The 13959-nt window shown below is 53.4% G+C and overlaps 1 protein-coding gene across 1 annotated transcript; it reads left to right on the top strand.

Annotated features, from left to right (window-relative positions):
• Positions 1-918: 918 nt before the first annotated feature.
• On the top strand, positions 919-7797 carry SURF6 (surfeit 6). Its single transcript, XM_044920563.1, has 5 exons — positions 919-1066; positions 2129-2333; positions 3170-3254; positions 4583-4771; positions 4967-7797. Exons 1-5 carry the CDS (start codon positions 973-975, stop codon positions 5444-5446), a joined length of 1053 nt encoding a protein of 350 aa, XP_044776498.1. The 5' UTR covers positions 919-972; the 3' UTR covers positions 5447-7797.
• Positions 7798-13959: the final 6162 nt, after the last annotated feature.

Genomic DNA, 13959 nt, shown 5'->3' with positions numbered 1-13959 from the left:
CTATGAATTAAAGAACCAGGTGCGGGGTTCTCCAGCCTCAGGCTGGTGAACACTCCTTTCCTTCCCGAGTTCTTTTCTTAAATTTTATATTTAATTTTATTTATCTATTACGTATGTATGTATGAATGAATGAATGAATGAATGAATGAATGAGAGCGCGCAGCAGAAGAAGAGGGAGAAGCAGACTCCCCGCTGAGCAGGGAGCCCCACTGGGGGCCCGATCCCAGGACCCCAGGATCATGACCTGAGCTGAAGGCAGATGCTCAACCGACTGAGCCACCCAGGCGCCCCACCCCCCGTCGGTTCTTAAGGGAGAAGCCTTGTTGTAAATCTTAGTCTGTGATTGCACTGTTCAAAGCAAAGATTCCAGTGGGTCTTCCCTGAGCGCCCCAGCATCCTCCCTACAACACCTCACATCCCTTTCCTCCCGGACCTTTCTCCGGAGCACTCCCTATTACCCGACTCATCCTGTGCTAGTCTTACTTTCACCCGTCACCACCGAAACGCAAACCTGCCGAGGACACTGGTGCGTGTTTTTTTCCAGCGCTTGGAGCACGCCCCGCACCTGCTAGGCGCGCGGTCCTCTCTGAGCGGACGTGCTCTCGCCAGGGTCCGCTTGGGATTCGAGTCCCCAGAGGCCTGAACCACGGCGGGTCTGTCCTGTTGCCCCCAGGTACTGAGCGCCTACAGTGGACGCGGCACAGTGCTGGGGGTGGGGGGCACCAGCTCCTTCCCGGTCCGCGGGCAGCGCCCGGGAACCACGGAACCCGCCCACAGCCCACAATGCTTTGCGCCCCGCCCCATGCGCTTCTTCCGGTGGGGCTAAGCCTGGCTAATCGAGCACCGCGCGCTGGCGGCTCGGCGCTCGGCCGGCGGCGCCTGCGCAACGCGCGGTTTCCGGCGTGGGTGGTGCGGCGGGAGCTGCCGGGGTAGTGTGTGTGCCACACGAGGAGGGCCGCGGAGACTGCGGCCATGGCCTCTCTGCTCGCCAAGGACGCCTACCTGCAGGGCCTGGCCAGGAAAATCTGCTGTCAGCCCAGCCCGGAGCCGCAGAAACGCAAGTCCGGTAATGCGCCGCCCGGGGTCGGGCCTGGCAGGACTTGGTGGGGGTGGGGGGCTGCACCGCCCGCTGCGGCCGGCCGGCGTCCCCCGCACTGTACCTTGTAGCCTTCGGCTGGGTTAGACGCGTAGATGCGCGAAACACGCTTGTAAGATTCTAGGAAGACAGACAAGAGGTGTTTAAAGTTGCCGCTGTCTCCCTGCTTGTTGTGGGCATCAGCCTAGGGGTTCCGGGAGATCCAGCTCCATCCGCTCACCGGGCGGGCGGCTCCTGCGGGGCTTGGAGGAGGTGACCCGATAGAGTGGGCAGGGTAGTGAGAAGCAGGGAACCGCGATGCCTCCTGGCAGTGAGGGTTTATGGGGCATGGGTGGCTGGGAGGTCGATACACAAGCAAGTAAAACAGAGGCGGACCTCACAGGAGCTGGGACTTGGGAGTGCTCCCTGGGCCGGGAGGAGGGGAGAGTGGCAGGGGCTGCAGGGAGCTAGAGAAAAAACGACCTTTTGTTTTTATGCAAAGCAAGCTTGTTCAGTATACAAAGTTAAAAAACTTAAGTGAGTTTTTTTAAGTTGTCGGTTATAATTTAGGTTTATGTCTTTTCAGATTTTCTTCCCATGAGCATAGTTTATGTATTAAAACACTCTACTTTGTGTACTCGTTTTATCCGGTAAATGTGAACCTTACTTGATTCGTTAAAATGAAACCTGCGTCATCATTTAACAGCACTTTATCCATAGCAGTGCCTTAACTTGACCTTGTAGATGGGTATTTAGGTTTTCCTAGTTATTCTCTCAGACGACGTTGTGATGAGTATCTCTGAGGCCATGTTTTTGTGCATATCCGGAATGGATTCTCACAAGCAGACTGCTGGGTCAAGTGTGGATGTTTTTCAGGGTTTTGAGAGGTGTGGCCGATGTGCTTTCTAGGGTTTGTGGGTCTGAGCTCTACAGATAAGGGTGGGTCGTCCTTCCCAGCCTCCTTTTGGGATCAAAGCTTTTGCAAGACTTTTCCTGCCAGTTGAATGGGTCGCAAAGGTTGGGACTGCAGCCCTTTTTAATTTTGTGTTTCAGCCAGCAAAACTCAAGGCTCAGAAGCTGCTGGGCCCCCAAAAAAGAAGAGGAAGAAAGCGCAGAAGAAATCCCGGGAGCGGAAAAAGGCTGTGGAGCTGAAGACCCAGGCTCTAGGGGAAAAGTCTCCAGCATCTTCCAGGGACAAAAAGCCAGCAGTACCTGAGGAGGGAGAGGCCTTCAGCTCCATGGGATCTCCAGCAGATGGGGATGTGGAGCAGGGCCAGCTGAGATCAGGTGAAAACATGGTCCTAAGAAAATATGGTGCCAGGCACACTGGGGTACCTTGAGACTTTCCATAGAGTGAGCTTTCAGGGGACAGATCCAGGGGCTCTTGGGTAGATAAGATCCCTGGAAGTACACGGTGGTTCCAGGCCACTTGGCAACTGGGTCTGGTGAGGGGCAAGGTCATGTCCCCCTGAGGACCTGGAGCAGCTTGCCCTGCAGAGCCTCACTGCCCACAGCTGTCTGAAGGGGAGTCATGAGAACTGACCTGTGGAGAGACGTAGGGAAACCCAGGCTGCAGAAGTTGGAAGAAATGAGAGATGGGTTTGGCTTGACCTGTAGGAAGTGTTTTGTCACACTTGGTCCTTTTGCACAGGGGTGTTCTGTTCTGGAGGATGTCTTAGGGGCCATTCCAGCCTGAAGAGGTGGAGTAGAATTTACTGGAACTGCCCTGCAGGTGGACGAGTGGCCACCTGGCGGTCGTGGGGTGGGGGCAGCGTGTGGAGGTTCAGGCTTTGAAGCTGGGCCTTGGGAAAAGGGACGGAACGATCAGGGAGGGGTTTTCTTCTCAGCTCTCCACTTCCTTCCTTTTTTTTTTTTTTTTTTTAAAGACTCTATCCATTCATTTGAGACAGAGAGAACGAGATACAGAGAGCACGAGAGGGAGGAGGGCCAGAGGGAGAAGCAGACTCCCCGCCGAGCAGGGAGCCCGATGCGGGAGTCAATCCCGGGACTCCAGGACCATGACCTGAGCCGAAGGCAGCCGCCCAACCAACTGAGCCACCCAGGCGCCCTCTCCACTTCCTTCCTTACAGATACTCTGGTCACAGAGCTTGACTCTCTGTTTGCCCTGGATGTTGTGCGGCAGCGGCTACATGAAAAAATGCGGGAGGCCCGGGGCCAGGTGAGTGGGGAGGCCACTGGGGTTCAGGGAGCAGTGTGGTTTCCTGCAGTGGTTTCCCTGCTCTGCCTGGAGGAGAAGGTGCCTTGGTGCTCTTTGTGGGGTTGGCTTCCAGCTCTGCCAGCCATTGTAGGGCTGACCGGAGGGACGTCAGCTGCTTTTCCCACCCCTGTAGCGGGTCCTGCCAGGGCCTTGGCAGCTTTGTTTGGCAAGAGATCAGGTGTGGTTTGTGGCTTCTTGGGGAGCCTGCGTTCCCAGAGTCACCTGCCTTGTATGATCTGTGCTGGGCTGCAGATTCCTTGTGCCCTCGAAAGAGGCTCAGCCTCCTCTCTCTGGAAAGCTGCCTTCGCTGAACATACCAGGCAGCACTTCTGTCCCCCGAAGTGTCATGACAGCCCTGTAAGCTAGGCAAGGACCTGAGATGAGGTGATCTGCACAGGGAGCACCAGACCTGAACCGGCATGGGCTGTTTGTGCTAGCATTGTAGTTCTCCCACTCAGCCACCACCTGCCCTTTCCTGGGGACATGCCCTGGGCCTCTTGCTGGGTGGGGACGGTCCCCCAGCTTCTTTGTGCATCTGCCTGGGGATAAGCCCGGGGGTCATTCCTAAGGAGTGGTCCAAGCTCCGGGCCTGGTCCTTCTGCACACAGGTCTGGGTCAGCCTGGTCTAGGGTTCTCTTGTTAGCCTCTAGAAGGAAGGGGTCAGGGATGTCACCAGCAGAATGGTGCCATGGTCAGCACAGGCACTGGGTCATTCTGACCTCATGTCACGTTCTAGTTGGTGGCTTTGGCTAAGTCTGTTGTTTTCATCTATGAAGTGATGCAGGACATGTTCCCTATGGAAGCATTAGAAAGATAGAGGAACTGTGTTTGTAAAGCGCCCTGGTGTAATGAGCCTGGGGACTGGAAACCATGAACTCAGGGGTTCTCTTGTCCTTTTGGGGGTCCCTTGTGTTCTAGGTGATAGATCATTTCACAGAGGAACACTGAAGTCAGTGGGCAGCTTGTCCTGCTCAGCAGTCTCCTCACCTGCTTTCCTGCCCTGATTCCACACCCCAGACCGGGGCCCCGCAAATTGGAAGGACCTTATACATGAATTTTTTTTCTTTTAAAGATTTTATTTATTTATTTGACAGAGAGAGACACAGCCTGAGAGGGAACACAAGCAGAGGGAGTGGGAGAGGGAGAAGCAGGCCTCCCGCGGAGCAGGGAGCCCGATGCGGGGCTCGATCCCAGGGCCCTGGGATCATGACCTGAGCCGAAGGCAGACGCTTAACGACTGAGCCACCCAGGCGCCCCCTTATACATGAATTTTTGCTCCCTTCTTCCAGGGACACAACACGGAGCTGTCTCCTGCCGCTTTGGAGAAGAGACGGCGGAGAAAGCAGGAGCGGGACCGGAAGAAGAGGAAACGAAGGGAGTTGAGGGCAAAGGAGAAGGTGGCAAAGGCTGCGGAGGCTGCCAAGCCACCCCATGAGCAGCCCCACAAGGAGGTGCAGCCGGGGCTGCTCTTCAATAAGGTGAGGGGCGGACACAGCCATGGAGCGTGGGGACCCGGGCTCTACCCCTGGCTGGCTGTGTGACCTCTGGCCCACAACTGCCAATCTGCAGAGTGGGGTAGCGACCAGTGCCTGCCCACGGGGGTGCTTGTGAGCGTTCGAGGGAAAGGCACCGTAAAGCTGTAATTCACCTGGGTTGCAACCCTTACTTCTGAGGTGGAGGTGACCGAGGAGCAAGCAGCCAGCAAGGCCCAGCGCCGGAAGGAGAAGAGGCAGAAGCTGAAGGGGAACCTGGCGCCGCTGACGGGCAGGAACTACCGGCAGCTGCTGGAGCGCCTGCAGGCACGGCAGGCTCGGCTGGAAGAGCTGCGGGACCAGGATGAGGGGAAGGCGCGGGAGCTGGAGAGCAAGATGCAGTGGACCAACCTGCTGTACAAGGCCGAGGGCGTGCGCGTCCGTGACGACGAGCACCTGCTGCAGGAGGCCCTGAAGCGCAAGGAGAAACGGCGTGAGCAGCGGAAGCGCAGGTGGGAGAAGCGCACGGCCCAAGTGGTTGAGAAGATGCAGCAGCGGCAGGACAAGCGGCGGCAGAACCTGCGCAAGAAGAAGGTGGCCCGGGCTGAGCGGCGCCTAGAGAAGGCCCGCAAGAAGGGCCGGATCCTGCCCCAGGACCTGGAGCGGGCTGGCCTGGCGTGAGGGCCTGTAGCCCGGGCGCCCAGACCTTGTCCCTGACCTGGGACTGCGCTCCCACCTCGTGTGACCGCGGCCAGGAGCTCAGTCTTTGTGGTCTAGGCTCCTCGCAAGTGGTGGGGGGTTCCGTGGCTCACCCTGCAAGCTGGTTGTGAGGGTTCCGCTCCCATGTAAGAAAGGGAGCGCTGTTGAGAATGGAGAAATAGATCTTCAGAGCCTGGAAAGAGGTGACCGGGTCCAGGTTCCAGCCTTCTCTTGGGAGGCCGCAGAGCTCCCCAGAAGTTTGCAGGGTGAGGGATGTGTGGAGGGCGTGAGGGTTCCGGTGGGGGCACTTCACCAGCTCCTTCTCCTCCTCCTGGGTTGACAGGAGCCGGGAAAGAATGGCCTTTGGGACTATCCAGGTCAGTCCAAAACTCACCTGGAAGGAAGGAAACTCAAAACTGCTGTAGCCCAGTCCAAGGTGGCATTGGCCTCAGGTGACTGGCAGAGGGTGGAGCCTACCTTGGGTGTGACTGGGAGGGAGTTATCCTGAGTTGATTTGTAAGAGGAGCAAAAATTAGAGCTTAAGGTAAACACCCGCCTGAAAAGAGTTAAGATGCCTGCTGGAGGCTGCCTCAGGGGCTCAGTGATTCAAGCGCACCTGACTCTTGGTTTTGGCTCAGATCCTGATCTCAGGGTCTTCTGATGGAGCCCCACATCAGGCTCCACCCTTAGCGTGGAGTCTGCTTGAAATTCTGTCTTGCTTTCCCTCTGCTCTTCCCGCTCCTGCTGTTTCTCTAAAATAAATCTTTAGTGGAAAAAAAGAGACGCGGGTTGGAAGTTCAGCACAGTGTGCGCCATGCTGGGAGGAAGGGGGAGACGGGGTGGGCTGGAGGACGTCAGTCCAGGAGAAGGCAGGAGACAAGGAAGGCTAGAAGCTAGGACTCAGTGAGGCGATGGAAGATGCCCAGTGAGGGGGTGGAATTCCACGCACACCTTTGGGCAGGCAGACCCGCTGCAGACGCACAGGACCCCGGGGGGGATTTCATGGCTCCTGAGTAATAATTCAGTAAAGCCGTCAATAACTGTTTTGACTGAGTTCCAGTTAAGAAACACACCGTAACAGAAAGGCTGGCGTGGCTGTACCGGACAGAGTGGACCTGAGGATAAACAGCACTGCGGAGGGGAAAGTAGATCACTGCGGGATGGAGGGGCTCCGCGCCCCCTGCAGGCAGAGCGATTCTGATGCCCCCAGTGATGGAGCTGCAAGTCTCCCAGGGGAAATCTGCTCACAGACAAGAGCAGAGGATTTCTGGTGCCTCTCTTAGGCCTAGAAACACCCGGCAGAACTCCGGTGGATACGGAAGGTCTAGATGAGAGTTGATGAGCTTGTCTAAGGACACAGAGCGGTGTGTCTGGAAACAAGGTGCAGACTCTCCACCCGCATCTGGAGCAGTTAACGAGAACTGACCGCCTGGTCCATGAAGCAAGGTTTCTGTTTCAAGGAATCGGTGTCCTACCAGGGGTGTTGTCTGGTCGCGGCATGATCTAGTTGTTACAGTTGAGGCGTGATTGTAGAAGTTTCATATTCAGAAGTTTAAAAACATACTTCTGAGTTACCTGTGTGTCATTGTGGGAGATGGAACCTAACTCCCAAGTGTCAGCACTGAAAATGCCCTGAATCACCTTCTCGGCCTCCCCAGGCCTGTCCAGCCACCCCCTCCTTGGCCCAGAGCTTCGGGGCTGCTGGTGTGCAGGCCAGGGCAGCACATGATGTGTTCTAGGGTAGGGGGGCAACACAAGCAGCTCATCCAGGGGCATTAGTGGACGATAGCACATGGACAATAGAGAAGAAAACATTTCCAGAACCAAATGGTGGTAGGCCCCAGTTTCAAAGGTACCCCCCACTCGGGCAGAGGGAAGCGGATGAAGATTGCCCTAACCAGAACCCCTCCTGCACAGGAACTGGGGTTCCAACAGTCCCAAAGATCGTGGTAGTATGAAAAGTAATACGGGGAAAGCTCACTAAAACAGAGTCAGGAGGCCAGAAAGAGGAGCTCTCGTGCACTGTGTCACCCAGAGTCAGTTCCAGAAAGAACCGTCACACACCCCAGCAGAAGTATCCTCCACAGGAGAGAATCAGGACTACAGACCCAACAGAAGGATGGACGCTTCATCTCCTGTGAGAAATCCAGGACCCCAGCAACTCAGCCAGTGAGAAACTGCCCTCGCCCTGAACTCCTGCTCTTGTCCAGTGGACTTCGGTTCAGGACAGCCCCTTCTAACTTTCTCCTCATAAAATAACACTTCTTCCTTTGTTGGAGTTGTCTGTGGTTTTACTTAGCTTGTATGTCCCGAATTGCAATTCTCTGCTATTCCCGAATAAACCCATTTTGTTGGTCAAGTACCGGTGGTTTTAAAGTCAGCAGTAGTCTCCTTTTGGCCCTGGCTCTTTGGGTGGGGCTCGGAAGAAGGATCCCAGCCAGCCTTCCTTCGTGTTTGGGGCCCCAGGACTTGAACTAATGCATGTTTAGAAATTCAGTAAGGGGCTGTGACCAATCAGGTAGCTCAAGTGAGGCTTCTGTTCACCAGACCTGGGGTTGGGGGTCAGAGAGAGGGGTCTCCAGACCCCGGTGGGTCGTCTCATCCAGTTCACTGCACTAGTCTGGCAGGAAGTCACAGGAAGCTTGCATACATGGCCTTGGAAATAACACTTTGCTGCGTGTTCTCTGCTCTTGGGTTGTGACACCTGTGTTGGACCTGGGAGCTCAGTTATGGTCTCCTACCAGCGCTCCAGGTTCAGAGAAGAGCCACCGTGCTGCTTTTCCAGGATGTCTGAGCTCTGCATGTGGCAAAGGTGTGTCTTCTGGATCTGCCTCTGGCCATCTGTTGGTGGATGAGCAGGTAACATGGTAAGGCTTCTCCAACAAGCCTACCTCTCCATTGGGGTTTCTTACCTTTCTGTTATTCCAGGGGATTTCCGGAAGCTTCACTTACTTTAGTGTGGACCTCAGTGACTCCGGGTTTTGTTTGGGCAACAGAGGAAATCACTGAATCCTTCCTAGTTCCCTAGCTAGCCTGTTGAATCTTGACTCCAGATGCAAGCCAACCTGAGATTTCACCCCTCCTTCTGGCCAGGTACTTCCCGCATCAGTTCCCACGTATTTCCTTGATAATCTTGGATATAGAGCAGCAAATGTTTCTGTTCACTTAGTGAGCCGAACCTTCCTGCTTTGACCTTGTAATTGGGTACTTGGGGCCTGCTGGGGTCTGACTCTGCTTGTAGGTTTAGAGACAGGAAGGTGAGATGGCCATGGGGATGAGGATGCTGGCTCTTCGTAGTTTTGCTGAGAGCCTGAAACTGCTCTCAGTGGTAAAGTTTATCAGTTATGAAAACAGGCAGACTAAAAACATTGGATCTGAAAGCTTTTGTCTGCAAGTGCCACGTGTTCTCAAATTTCACTGGCCAAAACAAGTCACATGGCTGCACCTAACTTCCAGTGGGCACAGAAATGCAGCCTAGTCAGTGCCCAGAGGAAGGGCCAGGATGCTTTGAAGAGGCTGATGCCTCCTGAGGAGAGGCTGCCTGCCACCACTCCTGGCTCAAATTTCTATATCAATCACGGCTCTTAACAGCAAGCTGTTAACTCTGTTGATCCAAGCAGAAAGGGGATTAAGAGATTATGGCACACCCAACTTGATCATGTAGCATAAAGCTGGTATTTCTTCTTTCAGAAAGCACCAAAGCCAACTAGGAAAATAGAAAATAAGCCCACCTAAGGTGTAAGGAGGAGGCATTGATGTCCCAACCCATATAACAGTTGACGGTGCGGAAGCCAGCAGGGATTGGATGGGAGGAGAATGAAGTGAGGAGGGGCTGTCCTTGGTTGTAGATCTCTGGGAGGACTGATAAGTCCCCTTCTCCACGATGCAAATACAAAGCCTGTGCTAGCCCCGAGAAGGTGAGGGGAAGTGTGGCAGCTGGAGCCTGCGTGGGAGTTTGGTTCTGGGAAGCAGAGTGTGGCGAGGGGACAAAGACTCCACCACCCTGGCTGGAACTCCTCTGTGGTGGGGGCTGTGGTGACAGGGACGTTGCTTTGAGAACATTCCTACAGCTTCCTTTCTCTCTGACTCAGGGATATAAAAGCTGAAGTTTGCACATCCAGCCTTGGGCCATAAGGAAAATCCTGTTGCTCTGAAAGATAATTATGTTTCATCCTGCGTCATTGACACTGGGGCAGATACCTGGGCCGGGAAGAACCTTATCTTCAATGAGTTTCAAAGTGGGAATTCGCATGAGAGGTGTGTAATATCACACGATACAAAGAAGCAAAGAGCTGGGAGCAGGTGCACTTGAAGAACCCACGCCAAAATGCTTTTTGCCAGTGAATTTTCTCAAATATTTAAGAATTAAAAATGTAAAAAAAGCAATCACCTCTATAAAGAAAGCCCAAAGTAAAAAAACGACCTTATTGAGGAGATAGTGAGTCAACAGAAGGATTGAAAAATATCAGGCAAGGGGAGCCTGCCTCGTTCAGTCTGTGGAGCATGTGAGTCCTGATCTCAGGTTTGTGAGTTCAAGCCCCACACTGGACATAGTAGAGATTACTTTAAAATGAAATCATTTAAAAAATATATCAGACAAGCTCAGAGAAAGAGTGGAAGAAAATTAAGTCATCACAGAAGTAAAAGTGAAGCAGCCTAGGAAAGAATAAACACTTAAAATTTTATACACTAACAGGCATAGACAAACACACAAGGAAATGAAATAGGATGAAACATTAAGAAAGTGCAAAGAGAAATTCCAAAGTATTGGGAAACTTGGATAGAACCAAAGAAAGAACACCAACAAAGAGAAAGGTCCTTCAGGGTGGGAGGCTGGGTTAGCCTGGTGGTGGGTATTGAGGAGGGCACATTCTGCATGGAGCACAGGGTGTTATGCACAAACAATGAATCATGGAACACTTCATCTAAAACTAATGATGTAATGTATGGGGATTAACATAAGAATAAAACACACAAAAAAAGAGAAAGGTCCTTCAGAGCTATAAAAAGGAATACAAACAGGAAGCACGTCATGGACTAAGAGTAAACATCGCAGCCATAATTAATAATGTGTTTGGTTCCCTTATCAAAGGGAAGGAGTTTCCACCCGGACCACAGAGCAAACTCAAACTCAGTAATGTGTAGAAGGAACATACTTTACAAAGTTGTAATGCAGATAGGTTCACAACCAAAAGGGTCCCAAGGAAACTGGATGAATGCAAAGGTGCAAGTGGGTTTCTCAAACCAGCAGAGGGGGGAGAAGGTTTTGAGGGAAGAAACTGTAACTTGACTGAGTTGTTGAGCCGTTGTAACCATCCAGAAGGGCTTCTTGCCAGCTTTGCCTGGGCCACATCACACGTTTTTCCTTAGTTCCTGTTGGATCTGGCTCTGCCCCACCTGCGTGCCCTGCACTAGGGACTTTGGCCCAATCTGAGTCGTTAACATTTAGAGGGCTCTTTTGCTTCTCCTGGCCTGGACCACTGTTCCTTCAGCCTCATGGTGCCACACGGTCGTCCTCGGACCCTGACCTCGGGCTGTCACCCAGGCCCATGTCAGTGTCTAGCCCCCACTGGTACTCGTGCAGCCTCCCCGTCGGACGTCCTTCCCTCTCAGGCTCAGCATGGGTGTGGGGACCTGCCTTCTCCCTCACTCCCTGACGCATCAGAGGCCAATGCTCCTCCAGGGCAAGGGGAGCCCAACCAGGAACAGGGAGCCCCGGTGGCTGGGGTGGCGGGGAAAAGACAATGTCATTTTGGTTCATTATGAGCCAATGGTATAAAATACAGCACAGTTGATTTTTAAAAAATTATTAGGACAGGGGCGTCTGGGTGGCTCAGTTGGTTAAGCATCTGCCTTTGGCTCAGGTCATGGTCCCAGGGTCCTGGGATGGAGCCCAGCATTGGGCTCCCTGCTCAGCGGGAAACCTGCTTCTCCCTCTTCCCCTCCCCCTCCCCCTACCTGTGCTCTCTCTTGCCTGTTCTCTCTCTCTTAAATAAATACAATCCTTAAAAAAATAAATAAAAATTGTTAGGATAAAACTCATATAACATAAATCTGAACGTTTTAAAGCACATGAGTCAGAGGCTCCAGCACATTCACACTGCTGTGCAGCGCCATCATTCTCTTGCTTCAGAATGTTCTCCTCACCCCCCAAAAAGACCCTGAGCCCATTATGCAGTCACTCCTCCTTCCCTCCTCCCTCTCGCCCCAGCACCCACCAACCTGCGTTCTTCTCCACAGAGTTACCTACGCCGAACATTTCATAGAAGCGGAATTACAGAATATTGGCCTTTGGTCTCATTTCTTTCCCTGAGCAGTTTCTTGAGATTCCTTCCCTGTAGCATTTATCAGGATGTCATTCCTTTTCATGGCTGAATCATTCCATTGTGTGGACAGACCACGTTTTGTTTGTTTGTTGATGGACTTTTGGGCTGCTTCCACCTGTCAGCCATTGAGAACCTGCTGCTGCGAATGTGTGTGCACGTGGACTTGTTTCAGGATCTGTTCTCAGTCCCTTCGGGTCTGTGCCCAGGAGTGGAATTGCTGGGTCCGGCAGTAATTCTATGTTGCCATTTTGGGGGAACCGCCAAAAGATTTTCCACACTAGCTGCACCATTTTCCATTCCCACCAGCAAAGTATGAGGCTCTGATGTCTCCAAACTCACCACCATCTCTGATTTTCCCTACTTTTGCTTATAGCCCTTTCCACTGGGTGTAAAGGGTAACTCACAGTGATGCTGACTTGCATTTGCTTGATGACTAACGGTGTTGAGAAGCTTTGCGAGCGCATATTGGCTATTTGTGGTCTTCTTCCGAGAGATGTCTGTTGAAGTCTTTTTCCATTTTTCAATTGGTTGTCTTTTGTTGAGATGTAAGAGTTCTTTACACATTCTGGATAATAGACCCTTATCAGATTTGACTTGCAAATATTTGAAAAATATGTTATATTTTATAAATATTAAAACAATTTTTTTTATTGTTTAAGCTCTTATTTAGGCCACTACTCCATTTTGAGTTAAGTTTTGTACACGGAGTGAGGTAAGTGTGACAGCTGATTTGTCATTCAGCTTCTCCAGCTCCCATATCACCCTGACAAGGGGCCTCCGTGGGCGCAGTTCTGCTCCCCTGCCCTCAGCCAGAGGCAGGCCATCATGTGCCTTTGGTATGACGCTTGGAAGCACCCTCTCTTCCATCCCCAGTGGCTGGCACTTAGCGGTGGGGTCAGGCTGGTTGGGAGTGGTGGTGTGGCATCTCTGCCCTGTCCCAACTGGTTCCTTCATCCCTCCCTCTGGGCCAGGTGGGAGCGTGCACAGAAGGTCTTAGCGGGAGAACAGGGACAGAGAGAGGGCTGTCCTCTCTCCCAGGCTCTGCGGTGTGCCATGTATAATCCTTGTGTGGGCTCCCCATACCCTGGGGTGCAGGGACACTGTCCTATGCCTTCACTGAAGCTCATCTTTATTCCAGTGTGTCAGAAATCTCTGGGACCTCCCCTCCAGAGAAAATGAGGAGACCCAGAAAGCGTCCGAGACCACTGTGCTGTTTGGAGGTTGGGTAGACGATGTGCCAGGTGAGGAAAGCAGCTCCCAGTGCTGGAGACACAAGTGAGGAAAGGTGGAGAGGTGGGGGAGGGGAGTGGGAGTGGGGCAGGGACCAGCCTAAGCTGGAGAGGTGAGCAGGGGCCAAATGTCCCAGGGCTTGGAGGCTGTAATGCAGGCAGGCTGGGCCCTGAGAGCAGGGGAAACCACCAGATGGGTCCTTCCGTGATCTGAGGTAGGAGATGTTACTGGCCCTCTTCCATCTGGGCAGCTGGCCACGGGCAACTGGCTGAAAAGTCTGGTTTTTTTCATGGGACTGACCTAGCTGCCTCTCCCTGCCAGATCTGGGCAAACCGGAAAGCAGCTGAGGTTCCTCCCACCCAGAAGGGATAGGAGGGATTGGGCCCAGACAGGAGCTGGACTTTGTTCCTCAGGTTGGTCTGTCTCTGGGCCCAAGGTCTGAGTTGTGTTTAGCTTCTGCAAGGAAGCCCTCCACCTCCTATCTGAGCCTTTGCCTCCAGGGCACGTGCCCGAGGGTCCTCGGAGGAGCCATGGACCCCAGAGGTGAGTGGGGAGATGAGTGGGGAGGAACCAGGGCTCCAGGATGGGGCAACGGTTATCTCCATGGGCCTCTGACCATCTGGTCGGGGCTTCCCGGCTGCATAGAGCCGGAAGTCCAGAAATGGCCTTGGTGGGGACAGCTTGGTGCAGTGGGAGCAGGGAGGGTCTGGGAGCTATATTTGCTTCTGTATGTGGGAGTGGGTGTGGGCTTGGGCAGGGACGATGGTGGTGCCCAGGGAAGTACCACAGAATGTGGCCAGAGCGGTGTTAGTTGGGGGTGGGGTGGGGCAGACCCTTGGGGGAAATGTCTTGATTTGACATGCAAAGCTTGCTGCTCAGTTCTCTTGCCCAGCCGTCCTGCCCAGGTCTCCTGCCCAGGCTTCCTGTCCCCGTCCCCTC

Source organism: Neomonachus schauinslandi, chromosome 13 (assembly GCF_002201575.2).
Source record: "Neomonachus schauinslandi chromosome 13, ASM220157v2, whole genome shotgun sequence".
NCBI lineage: Eukaryota > Metazoa > Chordata > Mammalia > Carnivora > Phocidae > Neomonachus > Neomonachus schauinslandi.
Note: the sequence above shows the minus strand (reverse complement) of the source record. Positions and strands in the feature narration are given on the sequence as shown.